Genomic DNA, 24,920 nt, shown 5'->3' on the forward strand with positions numbered 1-24,920 from the left:
TCCTAAAATACTGGTATTTTCTTATTACGATAAAGCCCTTACAGCTCCTATCATTGTGGTATTTACATCGAATATTCATGTGCATATGCAATCAAATAATAGAAATATATTTAGCATAGTTTAATTTGTGACTATTTGAAAACAACAGAAAATTTCAAACTGGGTTGAACTGTGAAATGCATACCATTTATTTATTTATTTATCTATCTATCTATCTATCACATACCATTTTAAATGAAACTTGCTGACCTTCTTCCATTTCGTGGCTGAAAAATAATAGATTAGAAATAAATCAGCATAACTAAACATGGAAGCTAATATTCATAGAAACAGCACTGATAATTTAGAGGAGTGTTTAATGTGCATCAGAATAATCTACAGGGCTTTCATCACATATACTGCTGGACCCCATAAACACAGTTTCTGATTTAGTAAGCCTGAGAACCCTAAAATTTGTATTTCTAACACGTTCTGAGGTGCTGCTAATGCTGCAAAAACCACCATGAACTAGATGCTATTTGACTTTGTTTATTTCCTTGATGGTACCAACATTTGAAAACAAATGTTCTCAATTTTCATTTGATATGAACTTACTGAAGTCAGGGCTGTTTAGTTGCTTACTCCCTCATGCTATCTGTCCAATTCCTTCATTCAGTCCATTCTCTAATTTGCTGTGAGAATTATTTTCCAAAAGGCAAATCTTACCCCATCTGCCCCCTCCTTAGCATTTAAAGTTGAAATTTCTTAGCTAAATATTTCATCAACCAACTCCCATTGATTCTTTAGGATTCAGCCAATGAAGTCTTCTCTGTACCTCTTCCATTTTCCAGCTGGAGCAAAATTCTTTTCTCTTGGAAACCATAGCCCTTGGATCAAAAGTGCATTCCACACACTACATTCTATTTGTTTACTTATCTGTTTTCTCCTAGAGCCTATCTAAACTATTAGAGCATAGGAATGGAATTCTACCTGTCTTTATAGTCCCAGCCCTTGGTACATTGCTCGGCACCCAGTAGAAGTTCAATAAATAGTTGTTTAAATAATTAATTACAACTTTATGGTAATGTATTAAGGAGCCAAACATTTTACAAAGTGTAGCTGCCTAAAAAAAACTCACGTTTTATAGACAATGTGGACAAACAAAATCAGAAATGTAATCCTGGAATTCTGTCTACTTATACCTTTTACCGTAGTTGAGTATTTTAATTTTAAGAATTTGTGAAAATAGTCATAACTCTTTCAATCTACTGAGTTAAAAATTTTGTAAATAATTCCACAGAACATAAGGAATAGTGTATCTTTAAGACACTTATTTTCTATACATCAAATGACAGGGAATTAAACTGTCTAATAGGTGAATGTTATTTGAGATGTTTAAACATGAGCAATAGATCAAAGACGAGATCAGAGATACTGTGGTATTGAAGCAATAAGGTGGTGACAGAAGTGAATGTCAGACTGTAACACCTGATGCCAAATAACTATAAACTTTAAAATTTATTGAAACGTACAAGTTAATTAAATACACAGTGAAAGTGTTTTTCAATTTTGATGTAGATTGATTTTAAAAAAATACAGTATGTACTTACCCTGAATAAAAAATATCCTCGACTTTGACTTGCAAAGGGACTTTGAAATTCTTCCTAGAAGAGAAAACGAAGTCATTACAAATCAACTAACACTAAAAATAAGTGCAAATTCTCCTCAAACGTACATTAAGGGTCAAAATTACTTTCAACTATCATAACTAAACATAGAGGGAATCAGGGACTTGAACACAGAATTTTTGTATTATACCTGAAAATTTTCAACAATTAGCAGTATCATCAGAAATTTATATCTAAAAATAATTTCCTTATCAGTGTGACAGATTCTCCTTTCAGGAATTTTGTCAGTTGTATGTGTATTCATCAATAAGTAGAAAGAGAAATGACAGACACTTCATAATTGACTATATTTAAAATCTCCTTTCAGCATTTTGTTAGAATGAAATAATTTCTTTAAAATACATATTGTATGTGTTAACACATGAACAGGGAAAAATATAAAACAGAATTGTGTCAAAGCCAAAAAATATTATACAATATTTCTGCAGAAATGTAGTTTGAAATTGAGGGACAATTTTGGTAAGCTATGTTTATTCAATGAAGCTTTAGCAGAGATGTTCCTGATATAATTATATGTGCAGAATGTTAATTTTTAAATTTCCAACTATTAATAGGAATGACTCATAGTAAGTATATATTTTTCTCAAACATTTCATTTAAAACTTCCTGAAAAAATATGTTAACATTTTATGGTTTCCATAAAATTGGCTTATAGCTTCCTATTTTCATTAATAATGAGCTATATTATAAAAGCATTATCAGCATGGCTATCACCATGAAATCTTTCAGCCAAGACCTTTTTCAACTATTCTATAATATGAATACCATCATATTAAATTATAAGAAATGGCTCTGCTATATGTTTAAATTCTGAGATACCTAGTTTGCAACAAATATATCTTAAATTCTCAATATTTGTATTTAATTTTCATCTTTACTATAACTCCCCAAATTACTTAAGATTGAAAAAAATCTATATTTAAAACTGTACACATTGTATCATGTATCAAAATATCACATGTACCCCCAAAATATGTATAACTATAATAAACCAATGAAAAATAAAAAATAAAGTTTTTTAAGTTTTCAAAATTTAAAAAGATGTACACATATAACCATATGCTTATAGACCTATATAAGCAATGTTCTCAGCTGAGCACAGCGGCTCATGCCTATAATCTGAGCACTTTTAAGAGGCTGAGGTGGGAGGATCATTTGAGTTTCGGAATTTGAGACCAGCCTGGCCAACATAGAGAGACCTAGTCTCTACAAATAATAATAAAATTTAGCCAGGTGTGATGGCACACACCTATGGACTCAGCTCCTTAGGAGGCTGAGGTGGGAGGATTGCCTGAGTCCAGGAGGTCAAGGTTGCAGTGAGTCATGATCATTTCACTGCACTCCAGCCCAGGGGACAGAGAAAAATCCTATCTCAAAAAAAAAAAAAAAAAAAAAAAAAGTTAATGCATATTATATTAAAGAGAAAAAACTAAAAGGCAGGACAAAATGTAAATTTAAATGTATCAAATATTTAAAACTTTCAAATGCAAAACCCAACATACAGATCTTTTTAGAGTCTTATCACTAAACATAGAGCAGTATATAAAATAATTTGGGAGGTAGAGATAAACAAAAGATGTGGGAATGAAAGTGGAAGATGTCTAGCAAACAAAACTTAAGTGTTTTAAGATCTAAAACCTCATTTTCTTCAAGACTTCAAAATATTTCACTATCAGAAATACATTTTAAAATTGATGACTTAGGCCCAGCAAAACGAACACTCTCCTGTAATTGCATTTCTATTCATCTCTTACATTCTTTTCTTTCATAGGTTTCTAGGAAACTTGACTGGCTGCAAAATACCCTTAAGATTTATCATTTGTCTGAAAATATACATGGTATCACCGAAGGTGGAAAATTCAGTCAATGTACTAAACTGGATACAATACTGAGTGCGATTAGCTTTGGTTTTGTAAATCGTGGCACTGAAATTATGTAGTCACACTAATGATTGTTGGTGTCTTTTAAGAAACGGAAGCTTTAAGTGGAAATTGTTTACTAATTCATAACTCAAGCAAACACTGTTAGAAGTAAAAGTTAAATGAAAAAAGCATATATTACTTCTAGAGAGTTTGATGACGACTGCTTTTTTCTTCATTCACAAATTCTAAAATTTTAAGGGGCTGCTGCCTATGATCTAACATTTCTCTTTACAGTTGGCATCGGATATTGTCATCTTTGATGGAAGTTTCATTTAAGAATGTGAAGATTCTAGGGAAGAAATACTGGCCATAAAAATACATTTTGAGGCATGTATTCACCTAACCTCTATGCATTTTAAAAAGTATCTGAAAAGTTTGGGTAGCATTTTAAGAATAAATTAAACACGGTATTGAAATTAAGGAAAATTTTGATCTGAATTCAACTTTTTTTTTTTTTTTGAGACGGAGTCTTGCTCTGTTGCCCAGGCTGGAGTGTAGTGGCATGATCTCGGCTCACTGCAACTTCTGTCTCCCTGGTTCAAATGATTCTCCTTCCTCAGCCTCCTGAGTATCTGGGATTACGGGTGCTGCCATCACCCCCAGCTAATTTTTTTTTTTTTTTTTTTTAGTATTTTAGTAGAGACGGGGTTTCATCATGCTGGACAGGCTGGTCTCAAACTCCTGACCTCAGATGATCCGCCTACCTTGGCCTCCCAAACTGCTGGATTACAGGTGTGAACCACCGTGCCCCGCCTGAATTCAACTTTTAGTAATAAAATACATAACTCAAAAATAACATAATAAAAATATCCAAGATTAAACGATAAAGGGAACAGCATAGTGAAAAAAAATTGCCAAGATCAGGAGTCAGAAGACTATGTTGTACTTTCTCTTACTAATATGATCTTGGGAAACTCCTTCAACTACTCTAGCTTGCTTTTCCTTTTGTAAATGGAAAATAACATTACTTGTATAAGTGCTAACAGAGTTCCCCAAAGAATAAAATGAGAAAATATAAGGCTGAAAATCATAATGTATTACAGCAAGGGAAGGCATTACTTAAAAATAATCCTAGAAATTCTCAGTGTTACAAGAGTTAGGATTCTTGTTAAATGACTATAAAAACTCCACAGTGTAACATAGTAAGAATGTGTTAATGAAGTTACATTCATTTTACACACAGATACTGGATTTAGGTCACATTTTTTGTTCTTCGTGGAAAAAACAAAGTAATACATTTAGTTTCTGGTATTTACTTCGTGAACCTTATTCTTACTGACTTTTTTCTATTGTTTTTGAGACAGTCTCACTTTGTCACCCAGGTTGGAGTGCAGTGCAACCTCTCCCTTCTGGGTTCAAGTGATTCTTGTGCCTCAGCTTCCCGAATAGCTGGGATTACAAGCATCCGTCAATAACTCCCGGCTAATTTTTTTTTTTTTTTTGTATTTTAGTGGAGAGGGGGTTTCACCATGTTGCCAACGCTGGTCTTGAACTCCTGGCCTCAAGGGATCCACCCACCTCGGCCTCCCAAAGTCCTGGGATTACAGGCATGAGCCACCGGGCCTGGCCTACTCTTACCAACATTTAAATACTTGAGCAGAAAGCTTGCCATCCTAGCTATTTGCCAAACTGGATACAGAGGGGCAATACATTATTCTTTATTTGTTCTCTTATTCCTACCTAAGGACTGGACACAAGCAGTGTCCTTTTTTAAACAAAGAATAGGTTTCTCACCAGGAGAGTAATGGCTTTTGGAAAAGAGTGTAATTCCAGCTTTCCTCAATGTCCACAGCTTCAACTAGAAGGGACACAATATGGCAGAGGGCCGGGGGAGGGCAGCTTGAACAACTCCCTTCTGAAGTGTGAAAACTACTCTGCAAACAGATGCTCTTACATCGGCTAACTGGGTATTAGTGTGGGTTTATCCTGAAGAGCAGCATTTGATGAGCTGTCACAGCTGGGAAGTAACAGAAAGGGCTGCCCCACACGGAATGGCAAAGACAGCATGCAGTTTGTGTTACATACGTCCACTCCGAATCTCTTCATTCTTCTCTCATGCAGGCGAGGAACGAGCTGCAGCAACGGATGCACGACAGACGACTGAGGGGACATGAACACACAGGCAGTGAGCACATGGCTTCTCAGCACTAGCCAGCAAGATGGCTTCCTATTTGTTTGTTTTTTAATTGATTAAACTTGTCCCAGACAAAACAGAACATTAAAGATGTCACCTAAAACAGCTCTTTGGAAGCAATTCAAAGAACCGTGGAGAATAAACCAAGAGGTGGGATAAAATTTGGTAGCTCTGCACCGGGATTTTTGTCATCATACTGAAGAAGCACTTTCCTAAGGGCTGTGGCTCTTTTGTCAACTGTCAGCCAGTAAAGCTTCTCACTGCCTCTTTGAGAGGCAAAAGGCAGTCTGTCTGCTTCTAGACTTACTCAGAATAATCTGGGCCAGGTGAAACCCACACTGTGAGTAGCAGTTTTCGGCTATAAACATGTTGATCCAGAAGATTATACTATACACGCATCTAATAACCTCCTTTATAAATTATATACTTAAAACAGAAATGTAGGGAGCAAGACAACAATATGTGAAAATGACAATGTGTTCTTGATAGTGAAAACTGTGACTAAGACGCATTTTCCCAAAATGTAAAGTTGCCAAGCCAAAGAAAATGAAAGCACACTTGAGACATGTAGCTACCTACCTGATATTGCTGCATTTTTTAAAAAGGTGTGGGTCACACTGAGACTTCTCATTAATGTTAAATTCATTTAGCACATGGGTTATGTTGAGCCCTGTATGACAGTTATCTGTTAACTAGTTCAATTTCTACTTGGTGTAAAGCCAGTATAATCTTTCATCTCCTCATACATACGCATATTCCGTGTGATAAATATTTCAAACTGAGTTAATACAGTTACCTTTCCACAGATGATATGTATCGGTTTAAAATACACTATGTTCCTCATTCCCTAAATGGGTTCATGAATGTGAATCACAAGTATAGAAACAATATTATAGTCAAATAATTTCTATGTATTCTAGATTGAAACACCAAGTAGGTGGGTTAGCATTTTTAAAACCCAAGTATACAAAAAGAAAACTACCACTAATACTACATGATTTTAAAGTGAACTGAATTCAAGTTACTGGTTTTTGGCTAACCTTAGAGAATACATTCTCACATTAAATGTCTAATCACTAATAAGAAGATCTTAGGAATAGAAGAGGATATTTTAAATTATATTTCATTACATTTTTGACAATCATCCTTTAAAATAAAAAAATGCCCTTGGATCACATGATTTTTTTCTTTGCAACAATTGCAATTAGAAACAATATATTTTACTTACTTCTTTGCTTTTTATTTTCTTGGCCTTTAAAATGTGTTTCACAGTAGCAGGGATTTCTTTTTCTTTTCTTTCTTTCTTTTTTTTTTTTTTTTTTTTTTTTTGAGACAGAGTCTTGCTCTGTCATCCAGGCTGGAGTGCAGTCATGTGATCTCAGCTCACTGCAACCTCCACCTCCCTGGTCCAAGCGATTCTTGTGCTTCAGCCTCCCAAGTAGCTGGGACCACAGGCATGCACCATCACACCCGGCTAATTTTTGTGTTTTTGGTAGAGACAGAGTTTTACCATGTTGGCCAGGCTGGTCTCGAACTCTAGGCCTCAAGTGATTCACCTGCCTCCGCCTCCCAAAGTGCTGAGATTACAGGGATGAGCCACCATGTTCGTCCAGGGATTTCTCTTTTAAATGTTGTCTTATTTATTGCTATATTTCTAGTACCTAGAATTGTATCTGGCACATAGCTAATACTCTGTAAATGACTGTTAAATGAATGAATTGATGAATTTAATGCACAGGTAGTTATTGACATATAAAATAAATGTATAATAAATATTGAATTTCATTTCTTTACTCACATATAAACTTTTAAAGTAAAAAATTTGAATTCTGATCTAGCTCTGTTATGCTGCAAAAACAGGTTCATTCTTTTAAACAAATTAGTGATTACTAAGAAGTAGTTCTACAACTTACCACAACATTTGAATTGCCCAACTTCTGTGTCTTCGAATAATGAAATAAAAACTGTTTAAAAAAAGCAGCAAAATTTACTATAAAAAATTAGTGGTTTCCTTTATTATTTTATAAGGTATATATTTATGAAACATCTTACCCTTTTAGTATTATCTTTTTCATCTTGCTCCTATTGAAAAGAGATATTATATATCATTATATATTATAACATTTTACTATCTTAGATACAGTAATTTTATAATGTTATAAGATTATAACACATAATTTTTAAAACACATGACTCATTATGTTACATATAAAATATAAGACTGAAATTAGCAAAAAAGAAAAAAAAGACTGAAATTAGTTAAGCATCCATTGCTCTAAAAATAAATGGGAAACTAAATATTGTTTACAAATAAAGACGTGCATAAAGATCTCCTGACTCAACTTTGTTCATAAGAGTAAAAAAATTGGAAACATCCTAAATATTCAACAATGGTAGAATGGGAAATTATTACATAATGACATGATGGAATAGTCAGAGGAAAAGGCTGAAAAAAATCACATCAAAATATTTTTACTGTTTATTACTAAATAAGGTTATGAGTTGTTGCTGATGGTTTTCATAAAATAATTTTTAAAATCTTATAATTCCTTTTCTGTTGTTGTACTTTCTTGTTCTCACTTGCTTTTAAAACAAACGGAAGATCATAAATAAACACCATTGTCATTTCTTTTATCTTAATTAGGAAAAAATCAGTTACGCTTTTTGGACAGTGTCACCATTAGAAACAATGGATAAACATACAGTTGTAAGCAGAGATTATTTAGTTTCATAAAACATTTATGCTTTCAAATATCAATGTTTTTTTCTTTGAATTATTATATGTGAAAGGTTTGGAAGTCAGAGTGTACCAATGCCCACTGATTAAGTTAGAATTGCAAATGAAAAATATAATATTCAAACCTGAAGCTCTTATCTTTAATAAAGTAGCTTTAAAATAAGTTTATCAATAAGACACAGAATATAAAATTAGGTATGGTGCTTATGCTACTTTTCAAGTTCCCATCTACCCTCACTCCAGGATAAAAAGTTCTCTCAGAAGAATCAAGTCATTTTAATAAGAAACCAAGACAATGACAATACAGTTTGCTTTATTTATTTATTTAATTTTTGCATTCTTAATGTCCAACTCTCCCACAAAGTACAATGTCCTAACCTTTGAACCATAAGATGCACTTAGCAGCTTAGAAAGATGCATCTGTTCTCCAAAGTCGCATGAGTCAGGGCAAAAAAAAGAGAGCCAATATGACCCCATATTTATCCCATTGGACTGGAGCTAATTTTATATTTGATAGGGACACATGATTTCCCAATTAGATTACTGAAAACTCCATTAATATGATGCTCAATTCTCAGACATCAGAGAATCTGAAGTATTTCTTATCCAAAATCAATTTTTCCTCTTCTACCATCTTGGCGTGCTTCCTAAATTGGGCATACTTTCTTCCAGGGGAAATTCCAAGAAATTTTTGGAGAATTTTTGTCTACAAACAAAACACTATTTCAACCTTACCTGAGGCTTTGGTAGCATTCCCATAATCACAAGGCAAAGCTCCTCCAGTGCATTGGATGCCTAACAGAAATGACAAGATACGTAAGTTATGCTTCTGCTTAATGATATTTGCATAGAAGAGATAACTATAAAATGTGAGGAGCACGAGGAGATGCTAAATATCTAGAAAAGAATCCTTCTGTAGACCAATAAAACTGTCGGAATCCTTTGATTTCTCTCACAACAAAAACTTGGCTGTGAAAGTAAAGCCTTCTTTCTAACCAGAAAAATTGAAAAAAGATAACTACTGTACATATGCACTCGTGAAGGTTTCCGCTGTGATCTAGCTACACAGTTCTCGGCACTTGCTAAAATATTATGAAAGTCTATGACTGAGAGTAACAAGGGACAGTGCTAAAAGAAGAATTATTCTTCCAAGCTTGTAGCAAAATCTGCATCTACATGCCAATGCTGTGAGCCTCGCTGAATATTACTCATTATTGGCTAATTTGAAAATCCTGCAATTACTTGAAAACAATGGGAAGTGGAGGAGAAGAAGCCATGCGTGGTGCACCTAATCTGAGTGCCACCCTTCCAGATTGCTGACTGCACACCCCAGGATCAGGTTTTTCAAAGCATATGAGCACAGAAGTAGGGCAGGGCTCTTGGTGGTTAGTAGCCAGCTGGGTGTGGCAAGGAGTAGAAGAAGTGGACAAGCAGGGGCGAAACCTGTTTTGCACAGAATTTAACACAGTAGCACCATAAACAATTGATTACTTAATAAATGCATTTTGGAAGTAGAAGAACTAGAACAGTAGGGAGGGCAATACAATTAGTGGTTAAAGGCATGGGCTATGGAGTCAGGAAGCCTGCAACTCCATTTCAGTGCAAATTCCATTTCTGCTCTTTATAAGCTGTGTTACCTTGGACTGGTTACCTAACCTCTCTAAATTTCCATTTCTTCAGCTCTAAGCCAGGGATGACATCATTGCAGAGAGTTCTTAGAAGGATTAAATGTAGGTAAAGTTCTCAGGTTTCCTTGACAGCTGAAGTGATTCTTAATTTAGAAGTTATATGAAAAGAGGCTGGGCATGGTGGCTCACACCTGTAATCCCAGCACTTTGGGAGGCTGAGGTGGGCAGATTACCTGAGGTCAGTCATTTGAGACTAGCCTGGCCAACATGGTGAAACCCAGCCTCTACTAAAATGCAAAAAATTAGCCAGGCATGGTAGCACACGCCTGTGATTCCAGCTACTTGGGAGGCTGAGGCAGGAGATCACTTGAACCTGGGAGGCAGCAATGAGCCAAGATCTCGACACTGCACTCCAGCCTGGGTGATGGAGTGAGACTCTGTCTCAAAAAAAAAAAAAAGACATAGGAAAAGAATCATTCAGGACCTCCAATAGTCTCTCCCTTTGAACAACAGCACATGCTTGACATGGTTGGTTGTGGTTAGAGACACAGGTGGAGTCAACAGTTTTTCTGTGCACCCTTCCCAGCATAAGAGGTCCTGCTTTGTTCTCTTCATTCCATCTGTTTGCTTGTCATGCAAATTCTTGGGATATTTATTAATAATGCCTCATATTTATATAGTGCTTCAATAAATTATAAAACATTTTCATATACAGTCATGTACCACATAATGGCATTTCAGTGAATGATAGAGTGCATATACAATGGTGGTTCCATAAAATAATTATGAAGCTGAAAAACTCCTATCATCTAGTCACATCTTGATGATCCTGACCTGTGTAGGTCTAGGCTAGTATGTATGATTGTGTCTCCGTTTTTAACAACAAAGTTTAAAAAGTAAAAAAAAAAAAAAATTAATTTCGAAAGCTTGCAGAATGATGATATAAAGAAAGGAAATATTTCTGTAGATCTGTTCAATGTGTTTGTGTTTTAAGCCAAGTGCTATTACAAAAGAGTAAAAAAAGCTCTAAAATATTAAAAAGTTGGCCAGGAGCAGTGGCTCATGTCTGTAATCCCAGCACTTTGGGAGGCAGAGGTGGAAGAATTGCTTGAGCCCAGAAGTTTGAGACGAGCTTGGACAGCATAGCAAGATCCCATCTCTACATAAAATACAAAAAATTAGTCCCATGTGGTGGTGCATGCCTGTAGTCCCAGCTCTTCAGTAGGCTGAAGTGGGAGGATCATCTGAGCCCAGGAGTTCGAGGCTACAGTGAGCTGTGATTATGCCACTGCACTCCACCCTGGATGACAGAGTGAGACCCTATCTTGAAAAAAATAATTAAAAAGTTTATAAAAGTAAAAAAGTTACGGTAAGCTAAGGTTAATTTATTATTGAAGAGAGAAAAAAATTTAAATAAATTTAATGTAACCTAAGTTTACAGTGTTTATGAAATCTATAGTAGGTCTTCACATGCAGTCATTACTGACTCACTGACTCACCCAAAGCAACTTCCAGTCTTTCAAGCTCCATTCACGGTGAGTGCCCTATACAGGTGTATCATTTTTTATCTTTTATATTATATATTTACTGTACCTTTTCTACATTTAGATATGTTTAGATACATATCGTATTACAACTACCCACAGTATTCAGTACAGTCATGTGCTATACAGGTTTGTAGCCATATGGTTTAGGTGTGTAGTAGGCTGTACATCTAGGTTCCTGTAAGTATATTCTATGATGTTTGCACAATGACAGATCAGCTAAGGACACATTTCTCAGATGTCTCCATTGTTAAGTGATGCATGACTATATGTAATTTGCATTCTGTCCTACACAGGACAGGAATTCTTATTCTCATGTTCAGGGGAAGTGAGGTTCTAAGAGACTGTCACTTCCCCCATACCACACATGGCTAGGAGTTGGTACGCGTGGCCTGGGCCCTTGGCCTTCTGATCTGTAGATATTCTTGTGCTGCGTTGGTATTGCCTGCTAAGCCTGGAGTTGGGAGTTAGCTATGAGAAAAAGTAGAGTGTGCACACTGATGCATCCTTTCTCACTGGTTATACTTAAGGGCTGGGTACACAGGTCACCCCACAAAAATCTGAAGTAAAATCCCTATGCCTTTTTTTTAACCAGCCTGGGCAAGACAGTGAGACCCCCATCTTAACACACAAAATTTTTTTTTTGATTAGCTGGGCATAGTGACATGCACCTGTAGTCTCAGCTATTCAGGAGGCTGAGGTGGGAGGATTGCTTGAGTCCAGGAGTTCGTAGCTGTGGTAAGCTATAATTGTACCACTGCATTCTAGCCTGGGTGACAGAGTGAGATCTTATCTCTAAAAACAAAACAAAAAAAATGCTCCACTTATGGATCATTTCAAAATAGAAAATACAAAACAATAAGAAGAAAATACCCAGTGATGTCATGTGTCAAAAATGTATTTCAACTCAAAGAAGAATAAACACTTATGGTTCATTTCAAAATAGAAAACACAAAACAATGAAGAAAATACCTAGTGTTGTCATGTGTCAAAAATGTATTTCAACTGAAAGAGGAATAAACACTTATGGCTCATTTCAAAATAGAAAATACAAAACAATAAGAAGAAAATACCTAGTGTTTGTCTGCGTCAAAAATGCATTCGACTCAAAGAAGAATAAATACTTATGGCTCATTTCAAAATAGAAAATACAAAACAATAAGAAGAAAATTCCCAGTGATGTCATGTGTCAAAAATGCATTTCAGTTCAAAGAAGAATAAATTCACACACATGAGTTGTTTCTCCTTAGGAAATGGTTTCTGAGCTGAATGAGGTTTAGTAAGATTGAACTTTGACTTTAAAGGTTTCAAAGCAAATGTGTTCCCCCAGCTCCTTTTTACAAGAAGCCAATTCTCAACTATTCTTCAAGGATTTAAATATATGAAAGTTTTAATATCTTATTTTTAAATTTATAGACCTTAAAGATAACATTTTCTACTTGGTAAAAATGTTTAAAAGCAATAGTCACATAATCACATAAATAATAATAGTGTATGTGAAAACTGACAATGTTTTAAAATTGTATCAAATTTGGTGGTATATATACACCATGGAACACTATGCAGCCATAAAAAAGAATAAGGTCATGTCCTTTGCAGCAACATGGATGGAGCTGGAGGGTATTTTCCTAAGCAAAATAACACAGGAACAGAAAACCAAATATCACATGTCGTCACTTGTAAGTAGAAGCTAAACACTGAGTGCACATGGGCAAAAAGAAGGGAACAATAGATAGCAGGGCCCGACTGAGGGTGGAGAGTGGGAGGATGGTGAGGATGAAAAACTACCAGTCTAGTACTACACCTACTACCTGGGTGATGAAATAATCTGCACACCAAACCTCCAGGACATATTTTACTAACATAACAAACCTGCACATGTACTCCTGAACCTAAAATTAAAAAAAAATCATTTAGGGTCTATGGGCTATATCAAGGGATTTTCATATTATTTTAAGTGCAATAAGAAACTATAGGAAGATTTGGAGCAAAGCAGTGATATGATGTCTTAGTATTTTAAATGACTAAGTGATCTTAAAACCCTAAATTTGGGTACAACAATAGCTATACTTATCACTAATTTTCATCTGTGTACAGACTTACCCACTCATGAATTGAGTTTATTATCAATATTTTGAGAAAACAATGAACATTTTTAGACATTACAGTAATTATAATTTCTAAATTATAGTAATATCCCCATTGCATCACGCCTCCCTGTATCCACTGCCTTTATGTAGTCAGTCCCCGAGCACAGACACTGAGCATGGCCCCCCACGTTGACTCTGTGTCTTGCTTTGGCCAATGGGCATGAGTAAACATGTCATGAGCAGAGGTTTGTAAAGCACTTAGGTATTGGAGCTTGCTCTCCCCACTGCTGGTGGAACCTAGCAACCACGTGAGAAAGCTCAGACTAGCCTGTTGGACTGTAAGTAACACTTGGCCCAGTTGCCTCCACCGCCCCTGCTGATCGCCAGCCAGTGACTACCAAGCGTATGAAGAAACCCAGCCACAGAAGTAAGCCCATAAAATGATATATTTCCCAAACATCAGCAATACAGTTTTTAAAAGCTATTCCTAATTTATTAATATTAATCTTGTGAAGGTACCCAAATACAGTTACTATACATAAACCCCATTCCAGAGATGCATCTGTATTAGTTTAGCAGCTATTTCTAGGAAAGGGACTTGTAAATCTACCTCTTTTATATAATTTATTTCATTTGACTTCTGAATAATTCACAATTTTGCAAGTTTCAAAGATAAAAAATTATAAGATGATATCCAGTTTAAAAGCCCAGTCCACCTAGAACTACCCTTCCACATAACCATTATCATTTATTTTTTATGCATTCTTCCAGAATTTATATTGTTTTATTTGAGAGCTAAATCAGCAAAACCATATTTATATGGTTTTTAAACTAGTGAATGGGGCAAAAAAAGGGATGATATAATGATATTTGTTAAAAGAGAACAATTTCTACATAGCATGTTTCCTACTGGGTTTTGTTAACTAAGTAATTAAATAAATATTTATTGAGTCTCTTCTCAAGCATGATTCTAGGTGCTGGCTATAAATGTATCCCATATAAGAACATCATCAATATACTATGGTGAAACAAAAGTTAGATTTTAATGGTTAGCTTTAATTTCATATGTAACAAAACAATAATTTATTAAGATAATAAATTTATTATTATTTACATTGTAAATGTAAAACTTTCAAATAGTAAATTTACTAAGCAATTCTTGAAGGAGACACAGTACTGAAATCCAGTCAGATATTAGTTTATCTTGATGAGATTTAAATGAGTGCTTTAAAATTTATCTTCTTAGTATTGAAGACCTAAAAGTGATTTTGAGGATGTTCCTGAATTTTTTTTTTTTTTTTTTTTTTGAGACAGAGTCTCACTCTGTTGCCAGGCACCAGGCTGGAGTTCAGTGGCGTGATCTTGGCTCACTGCAACCTCTGCCTCCCAGATTCAAGCAATTCTCCTGCCTCAGCCTCCCAAGTACCTGGGACTACAGGCGCACGCCACCATGCCCAGCTAATTTTTGTATTTTTTAGTAGAGAGGGGGTTTCACCATGTTGGCCAGGATGGTCTCAATCTCTTGACCTTGTGATCCGCCTGCCTCAGCCTCCCAAAGTGCTGGGATTATAGGCGTGAGCCACCGTGCCCGGCCTCCTGAATTTTACATACAAACACATATGTGCTGATTAATATCCATCTCATGTTATTAATATATATCTGCCAATGCTCCTTGAATAATTTGAAATATTGTTCAAAAATATAATCTATTGTGATCCTGGTCTTACTTTACTACCTAATACCTCAAATTTTCAGCAGGTACCTAGGGAATGGGTTGACGCAGGAGAAATACAACACTGTACAAGGCTGCTTCTCCACACCTGCCAGGAAAACATAACTGGAGACTGTGCGACCAACAGCCTGGGTACCTCGGCCAGACTATGTAGGGAGTACGCCCCAGGCCATAGCTGATGACTCTGAAAGCAGCATCATCCAGTAAGGACAATGTAAGAACACACTTATTCTCCACTCCTTATGTGTCCATGCAGAGGAGCTAGATTAGCACTCCTGGCCTCTTTCCAAAACCCTCTCTTAATTCTTTTCTATTGGAGGAGGAGGGAGGTGAACTGAGAGGAAGAAATTGGGTATGCTCAGTTCAGCTCTTTCCTCCAGGGAGCCAGTGTTCTTGCTCTGGTCAGCTGTTCTTGTCCGGTCTCTGCCCTGTGGCTGAGAATCTGACTGGTGGAAAACTCAGAGTCGTTGTCTAAGACTTGCACGCAAGTTTAATTCTGGAGGCACTTATAGCAAACACACTTGATATCAGATCTGAAGCCACAGTCACGAATGGACTTTTCAATTATAATGACGATGCTTTGACCTCCAAAAGTCTGACTCATAAGCTCATCTCTCAATGGGTTTCAAACTCAATTGGGAGACAGGATATTTGTCCCCAAATACAGCAATATTGTAGTATTTTAAAATTTTATTATTATTTAAACTTTTATTTTAGCTTCAGGAGTACATGTGCAGGATTGTCATACAGATAAACTGTGTCACGGGGTCTGTTGTACAGATTATTTCATCACCTAGGTACTAAGCCTAGTACCCAACAGTTATTTTTTCTGATCCTCTCCCTCCTCCTATCCTCCAGCCTCAAGTAGGCCCTGGTATCTGTTGTACCCCACTTTGCGTCCATGTGGTCTTATCATTTACCTCCCACTTATAAGTGAGAACATGCAGTATTTGGTTTTCTGTTTCTGTGTTAGTTTGCTTAAATTTTTATTATCATTATTTGGTAGAGATAGGGTTTTGCTATGTTGCCCAGGCTAGTCTCGAACTCCTAGCCTCAAGCAATCCTCCCACCTCGGCCTCTTAAAGCACTAGGATTACAGGCATGAGCCACTGCACCCTGACAGATAACACATAATTTAATTTTGAGATTAATATTTTAATTTGACATTCCAAAATATCTGTATATTATCTGCAAATCTATTTTATTTAGAGATGAAAGCCCTAGCACGTTACAACACAAGCCCACAGTATTGATTATTATCTGCAGCAAATGTCATAATATCTCACATGTTGACATGTTTTCATGAGCACATAAAGGTTTCAAAGGCAGCAATGGAGAGTTTAAGCACTACACAAACACCTATATTATTACAAAATACATTCAATTGGAATTACCTGAGGCTGGGAATCAATGGACAGAAAAGATGAACAAGCATCATCTATCTGTAGAAAACAAAAATGTCAGTTACATCCTGGAAATGGATAGAAAATAGCAGAAAGTAGATTTTACAAAGTTATATTACCTCTGGAACATTGACCACAGTTCCACGGCAGTTTAGGACTCTGGATTTGGAAGAGAGGAGCCTCTAAAACTTCATAAGAAAGTCTTGGAATGAGACTTCCCTCAAGATGTCCCCCTAACCACAGAGTATACGTGTCTAGTGACTGCTGACAGGGATCATCCTAGGGCATGGAGGTGCCTCACATTAATATACTGAAGAAAAACATGTCAGGTACTATTTAGCCTGAGGAATGTGAGAGCTGACTGAAGAATGACCTTGAAATTAACACAGACTTTTGGTTTTCATATGTTTCTTTATGACACATGAACCTAATGTCACCTAAATTAACATAGTAACAGCATGATAACAGCACACCAGCAAAAGCGTTCATACAACACAGGCAATCCACTAGATCTCTCCCATGAAACCAGTACTGGAAGAATTCTATTTTATAATGAGGGCTTACTGAGCTACAGTTGGCAACTAATTGTTCTCAGCCTTTATCCTAAAAAGAAAACTTGAGAGACTTTAAATGGTAGAACGAGAGATTTATATTAATCATAAAAAACCGTGCTGAGAAGTTAAGCACTAAGCTGGATGTCTGGCATTGTTTATGGCATTTATTTCTTTGATGGCCTTTTAAAACGGGACTGGCAAAAAAATGGTACTGATTCTTGTCTCTCTGGAATGATTGAGGTTGAGTCCTATTTATAGCATTCCATTTCAGAGGCCCGTTTCAGTCCCAGAATTCTTTTTCTCATACCAGGGGGTGGATTATTATACTATTCTGTCATAAATTCTCAAGCTCCTCATTGCTTCCAAGTTGAACATATCCTAAAGTATATTATTCTCTAACTTAGAGAATAACAAAGGTCTAAGATATTACAGAAAAGCATAAGCTTATGTCTCCTTCCTTTTTATCCTCACAGAATTTTTATCCTCCTTTTATCCTCATTTTTCCTTTATATGCCAAATATGTGTAGAATTGTTTATTCAACTTATCCTTTGCGCCCACCCACCTGATCTCTCCTCCATGCCATACAAACCTGAAATCATTCACACACACACACACACACACACACACACACACACACACACACACGAGTGAGGGTAGGGGCCATGTCATCGTTAAATTGCCCAGAGTAAGTGTTTAACAAAAATCCTTTAATTAAGTCAAATTAAACTCGTGGGGAAGAAAAAGTTAGTTGAGAGGGGAAAGTCAGAAAGATAACCATTTTAAAGCTGACTTTTGAGAACAATGCTTACTACCTCACCTCCAAATGTCACCTTCTGTGGTTTAGTAGGGTAGAAGGAAGTAGTTCCTCCTGACTTTTTTATGGTGTGCAGATACTGAAGACTTTACCCACTCCACGGGAATGCTGTCCACCCACAGACCAGGCTGCCCACTATGTGAGGTGGCCCGTGTTCAAGAACAGAGAACCCTTGAACCTCAGGACATCAATGTCATTTGAATAAAAATATCAGAATTTTTTTTAAAACCCAGTTAGTCAAATTAGGAGAAAACTGCAAAGTTTTCAGTCTTTGTTCTCATTTCTTTGAAGGACACATGAGCACTACTTGCCCACTTTCCATTTGAGTAAGTATTTGTTCATTGGACTCAGCATATGACTCTATGCTTTTGAGTGTCACTGGCTGCTTTTGAGAACTCTGTAGAGACCATTGGTAAATCTCATTGAAAATATTTAGGTGTCTATATATGGTTAGAAAGTATGTGTTTCTAGAGTCTGGGTAGCTCTGTAATTACTATTACTTATTTATTTATTTGTTTTTATTTTACTTTAAGTTCTGGGATACATGTGCAGAATGTGCAGGTCTGTTACATAGGTATGTATGTGCCATGGTGGTTTGCTGCACCTGTCAACCCATCATCTAGGTTTTAAGCCCTGCATGCATTAGGTATTTGTCCTAATGCTCTCCCTCTCCTTGTCCCCCACCCCCCGACAGGCCCTGGTGTGTGATGCTCCCCTCCCTCTGTCCATCTGTTCTCATTGTATATATACTACAGTATTTTCAACTGTACTTTTATGTTACTTTTGCCTAGTGAAAAGAAATGTTACTGATTTTTGTATATTGGTATTATATCTAAAAGTCTCCTGAACTCTTGTATTAGTGCTAATAGTTCAAAAGCAAGAAATTTGTTAATGCAGTCCATTACAGTTATAGACTAAAAGAGAAAAAAGTATATTGCTTATCTCAATATTGACACAAAGTATTCAAGTTCACATTTTATTTAGGATTAACAAAATTCTTAGCAAGATAGGAAAAGGAGAGAACTTTTTTAACTGGGTGAAGGTTATATATCAAACTTCAAGAGCAAGTTTATACATTATGGAGAAGCTTTAGATACACTGACTGTGTAAGACAGTAAACAGGCCTTGGCCAGTGATATAAGGAAAGAAGAAATTGTTACTTCGGTGTTTATCATATTACCACTGCACCTTTTTTTGGCACAGCATATTTATCTAAGAATTTACCCATTTCATCCAATTTCAAAATTACTACCAGATAGCCATCCATACTTTGTTTTTGTTAACAGCTTTACTGAGATAGAATCCACAAACCATACAATTCGTCCATTTAAAGTGTACATACAACTCAGTGGTTTTCAGTGTATTTACAGAGTTGTGCAACCATCCATCACATCATTATCCATAATATTATTTTAAAAATTTTTTACATCTCTATTTTTCTTGGGTTCTATCCTTTTTTGATCTATACCTTATTTCTTTACCTTCCCCTCTGCCTTTTGAAATCAGTACTGCCATTGCTTGTTAACTTACTGAATGAACCAATATATGGTTTTGCTAAAACTGTAGGTCTGCTCTCTTTTTAAAATTTATTTCTGCCATTATTATTATTATTATTATTATTGAGACAGAGTCACACTGTCATCCAGGCTGGAGTGCAGTGGTGCCATCTTGGCTCACTGCAATCTCTGCCTCCCAGGTTCAAGCGATTCTCTTACCTCAGCCTCCCAAATAGCTGGGATTACAGGCACATGCCACCATACCTGGAAACTTTTTGTAGAGATGGGGTTTCACTGTGTTGGCCAGGCTGGTCTCAAACTCCTGACCTCGTAATCCACCTCGACCTCCCAAAGTGCTGGGAATACAGACATGAGCCACTATGCCTGGCCTTATTTTTATTATTTACTTCATTCCTTTTCTTTTAATTTTCCCTGTTCTTTTTCACCTCATTTTCAGCAGAATGCTTAGCTTATCAATGTTTTTAAATTTTCCTCTCCCCTGATAAATATATATGAAGTAAACGTTTCTTGCTAGCTACTGTTTTAGCTGTGGCTTATACATTTTGAGTTATGTTTTTATCATTCAGTTCTAAGGATTTTGTAATTTTCCTTTTAGCCCAGGGTTATTTACCAAAATACTATATATATCCCAAACAGAAGAGACACTTAAGCTATACTTTGTTATTAATTTCTAATTTTATTGCATTGTAACTGGAAAGCATTTAGAAGGCATATTTTTTCTAATTTTGGACCTATCCTTTCTGTCTAACACATTCTGTTTTTCAAATGTTCCAATTGTACACAAGAATGTGTATATTATTTAGTGCAGCAGGTTTTAAACAATATTTTTTTCCTGAAATGGGACCTCACTATGTTGTTCGGACTGGTCTTAAATTCCTGGGCTGAATCAATCCTCCAATTTCAGGCTTCCAAGTAATGAAAAATATTTCTAATAGCTCTAATTTATTAATTGTATGGTTATGTCGTTGTTACAGCTACTTATGAATTAACTGCTTTAACTGTCGGTTTTTGAGAGAGGTGTATTAAAATCTCCAACTATAACTGTTGATTTACCTATTTTTCCCTGAGGGTCTATCAGCTGTTAAATAAATTTTAAGATTGCATTATTAACATATATTAATGATGGCTATATTTCCTTATTCTGTTTTTCTTTTATTAGCATATAAGATCCTTGTTTGTTACAATAGTTTGTTCGTTTCAATCCTATTTGATTAGATATTTTCTCTTTCAGTTTATATTTGCTTGCTACATCATTTTTCCATCCTTTTATACTTAGTCTTTTTCTGTTTTCTGTTTTAAGTGTGATACTGATAGATAATATATTTCTGGATCTTTTTTAAAAAATCCAATCTTAGAATCTCTGTCTTTTAAGTGTTGTGTTTAAGTGTATTCACATTTATTGTAACTACCCCGTTCTTGTATTACTCTATTATAACCTGTTATTAGGACTTATTTCTGCCTTCTTAACCACTTACTTCATTTTTGTTTCTTTTCCTTTTTCCTTCTCTTTTATTTAACAAAAAGAATTCTGAGTTTTATTATTAGATTGTTGGTAAAATCATAGTTCTCCCAGAGCTCAATTATACATTTTAACATGATAATTTCAGAGAATGGTAAAGTTTCTACAAACTTGTGTGATGATAGTTCTTTACCTCATTCCACAGCTGTAGTTGTTGTTCAGGCTGTAATCCCTGAGGTAATACTGGAGCACCTAAAAATAAAGTTATAGCCACAGGTTAATTTTATAGCATTTTTTCTAAAATTAATATCCATATATAATTCTCAGATGCTTTCTTCATTTTTCACTGTACATCATCACCCACCTATTTCAACTAAAATATTTCAGCATTTGACTTATTACAAGGAGACATAATTACTAAACAAATTTTAATAACATTACAAAGACATTACTCTCAAGAATGAATTACATGCCTATAAACAAACAGAAACACATCTCATGCTCATGAATCGTAAGAATGAATATTGTGAAAGTGACCATACTGCCAAAAGCAATCTACAGATTCAATACAATTCCCATCAAAGTACCAACATCGTTTTTTACAGAAATAGAAGAAACAATTCTAAAATTCTTATGAAGCCAAAAAGAGCTCACATAGCCAAAGCAATACTAAGCAAGAAGAATAAATCTGGAGGCATCACATTACTGGACTTCAAATTATACTACAAGGCTATAGCTACCAAGACAGTATGGCGCTGGTATAAAAACAGGCATTTAGACCAATGGAATAGAATAGAGAACAAAGAAATAAAGCCAACTACTAACAACAAGCTGTTCTTCAACAAAGTATACAAAGACGTAAATTGGAGAAAGGACACCCTATTCAATAAATGGTGCTAGGAAAACTGACAAGCCACTTATAGAAGAGTGAAACTGGATCCTTATCTCTCACCTTAAAAATCAACTCAAGATGTATCAAAGACTTAAATAGAAGACCTGAGACCATAAAAATTCTAGAGGGTTCACTGGAAAAACTCTTTTGGACACATTGGCTTAGGCAAAGAATTCATGACTAAAACCCCAAAAGCAAATGCAACAAAAAGAAAAATAAATAAATAGGACTTAATTAAACTAAAAAGCTTCTGCACAGCAAAAGAAATAGAGGAGTAAACAAGCAACCCACAGAGTAGAAGAAAATATTTGCAAACTATGCGTCCAACAAAGGACTAGTGTCTAGAATCTATAAGGAACTCAAGCAGATCAGCAAGAAAAAAAAATCCCATCAAAAAGTTGGCAAAGAACATGATCAGACATTTCTCAAAAAAAGATATAGAAACAGCCAACAGGCATATGAAAAAATGCTCAGCATCACTAATCATCAGGGAAATAGAAATTAAAACCACAAGATACCACCTTACTCCTGTAAGAACAGCCATAATTAAACAGTCAAAAAACAACAGATGTTGACATGGATATGTAAAAAAGGGAACACTTTTACACTACTGCTGAGAATGTAAACTCGTACAATCACTATGGGAAACAGTATGGAAATTCCTTAAAGAACCAAAAGTGGATCTACCACTTGACCCAGCAATCCCGCTACTGGGTATCCATCCAAAGGAAAAGAAGTCATTATATGAAAAAGACACATGCACACACGTTTATAGCAGCAGCATTTGCAACTGCAAAGATACAAAACCAACCTAAGTGCCTATTGATCAGCAAATGGATAAAGAAAATGTGGTATATATACACCATGGACTACCTGTCAGCCATAAAAAGGAACCAAGTAATTTCTTTTGCAGTAACTTGGATGGAGCTGGAGGCCATTATTTGAAATGAAGGAATGGAAAAGTAGATACCATATGTCATCACTCATAAGTGGGAGCTAAGCTATGAGGACACAAAACACAGACTGATGTAATAGACTTTGGGGACTCAGAGGTGAGAAGCTGGGGGGGTAGGGATAAAAGCCTACATATTGGGTACAGTGTACACTGCTCGGATGATGGGTGCACTCAAAACTCAGAAAATCAGTCTGGCTGATTGCATAGTCTGATAGATTTTTTTCCTAATTCTATCATGTTTTAGGTAACTCTTGCCTTGAGGTTCATACAAATTTTTAGTACTATTTCATTTAAATTCTAATAACAACAATAATGACAGTAATCAACTACATTTTCTGTGGTACTAAGCATTAGAAATAACTTACAGAGGTCATGCAGTCCATAAGAAAGTTGGCTTATTTCAGAACCTGACAGAATCTCCTTTCATGGGACAACTATTTAAAGTGGGTAAACAATCTTACACATTTCTCAATTATATATTTCTCACCCTACCACAAACATATATCCCAAAGTCACACTTCTCTGGTGGGTCCTACTCTGAGCCCATTATTTTCAGGAAGGGATAAAGCTGTGCTTCTCAAGTTTCCATATAAAACACCTGCTGATCTCACTAAATGAGATTCTGTTTGACAGAGCATTCCTGTTAAAACAATGCAATTTTATATTCTTATACTTTTGACCATCCCCGACCCCCAGAAAAAGTGGAAGCTTCCACCTCAGCAGCACTCTATTCAGACACACCATGTCATCAAGACCATTGAGTTTGCTTCTTTCCAATTCCCAAGCTTGCATGGGCCACTTAGAAAGGCCACTATGCCTAACTTAGCCCCAGGCACTCCCGTAAAATAGAAAAAGGGTATCTTTGGCCCTTCTAAAAAACATGTAAACACAGCCTCATGGTAAAACAATGAGAGGAGCCAAAATTTAAAAAATTACATAAATTATAGAAAACCACTAATATCCTATGATTCAACCTAAATGTAAGGGGGAATTATTCTTTCCTTTTTCTATGTGTTAATTAGAGTCAATGTGATTTTCATTCTGGATATGGACTTCATACCATTAAAAAGCAATACTGCACTTACATCACTTTTCATGTTTTCAGAGACAGTGCCTATATCATAAAAACTGTACTGTTTTTGGTAAGTTTCGTTGAGAAATTTCAAGATATTTATACTTCATTACTATCTAGTAAAATGAAATATTCAGTCTTATATAATCCACTCTGCTGTAAACTATAACCTGTACATCTGTAAATACATTATGCATAAGAGGAAGAAAGACAGACCTGATTATTCTAAAAATAGCACCAATTTTCTTTTCTCATTGCTAGTATGTACTTCACTGTTGGGTTGGGAAGTGGGAAATTCTTACTGCCAACTGAATGTTAAGAATTATTCTATAAGCAAGAAGCCTGGGCAGGAAAAGACACACCTTAGTCTTGACCATTTGATAACTTACTGTCACAGGGAAAATCAAGTAACAATTCATTGCAGATATCCAAAACATGTTCCTGTTATAGAAAATGTCCTTCTTTATTTTATTAATGTTCCCTGGGTAGTAAATTGTTTCCATCCACTGAATCTATAGCTGACCCTTTATCTTCTCATGGCCATTGTATGCTCTGCTAATTCTTTTTCTTGGCCAAGGATGCTGCATTTAATGACACTTTTATTTTCCTCTGGTGTTGTGCCATTTGTTGTGTTGTTTTAGAGACATCCAGTTGCATCTTGCGGGATGACTGACCATGGTAGAAAATTTCTGGGTGTGGCTTATGTGTATGTCATGTCCCCCTCGGTGCCATCTTTAGGGACACAGGACTGGGGCAGATCACATGGCTATTCACCCTAGCCCTTTCCTACCACATTTTA

The 24,920-nt window shown here is 35.8% G+C and overlaps 1 protein-coding gene across 1 annotated transcript in view; it reads right to left on the reverse strand.

Annotated features, from left to right (window-relative positions):
- NMU (neuromedin U) overlaps window positions 1–24,920 on the reverse strand; it is a 30,592-nt gene that overhangs the window by 3,296 nt on the left and 2,376 nt on the right. The window contains exons 2-9 of the mRNA XM_032274248.1: window positions 21,396–21,454; window positions 16,849–16,896; window positions 9,196–9,255; window positions 7,776–7,805; window positions 7,637–7,687; window positions 5,615–5,689; window positions 1,590–1,643; window positions 227–266 (exon numbers count right to left, since the gene is read on the reverse strand). Of these exons, the coding sequence (XP_032130139.1) occupies window positions 231–266; window positions 1,590–1,643; window positions 5,615–5,689; window positions 7,637–7,687; window positions 7,776–7,805; window positions 9,196–9,255; window positions 16,849–16,896; window positions 21,396–21,454 (413 nt within the window). The 3' untranslated portion in view covers window positions 227–230. The remainder of the gene's footprint in view (window positions 1–226; window positions 267–1,589; window positions 1,644–5,614; window positions 5,690–7,636; window positions 7,688–7,775; window positions 7,806–9,195; window positions 9,256–16,848; window positions 16,897–21,395; window positions 21,455–24,920) is intronic.

The sequence above is a fragment of the Sapajus apella genome, unplaced genomic scaffold (assembly GCF_009761245.1).
Source record: "Sapajus apella isolate SASKATOON/1434 unplaced genomic scaffold, GSC_monkey_1.0 scaffold5, whole genome shotgun sequence".
Lineage (NCBI taxonomy): Eukaryota > Metazoa > Chordata > Mammalia > Primates > Cebidae > Sapajus > Sapajus apella.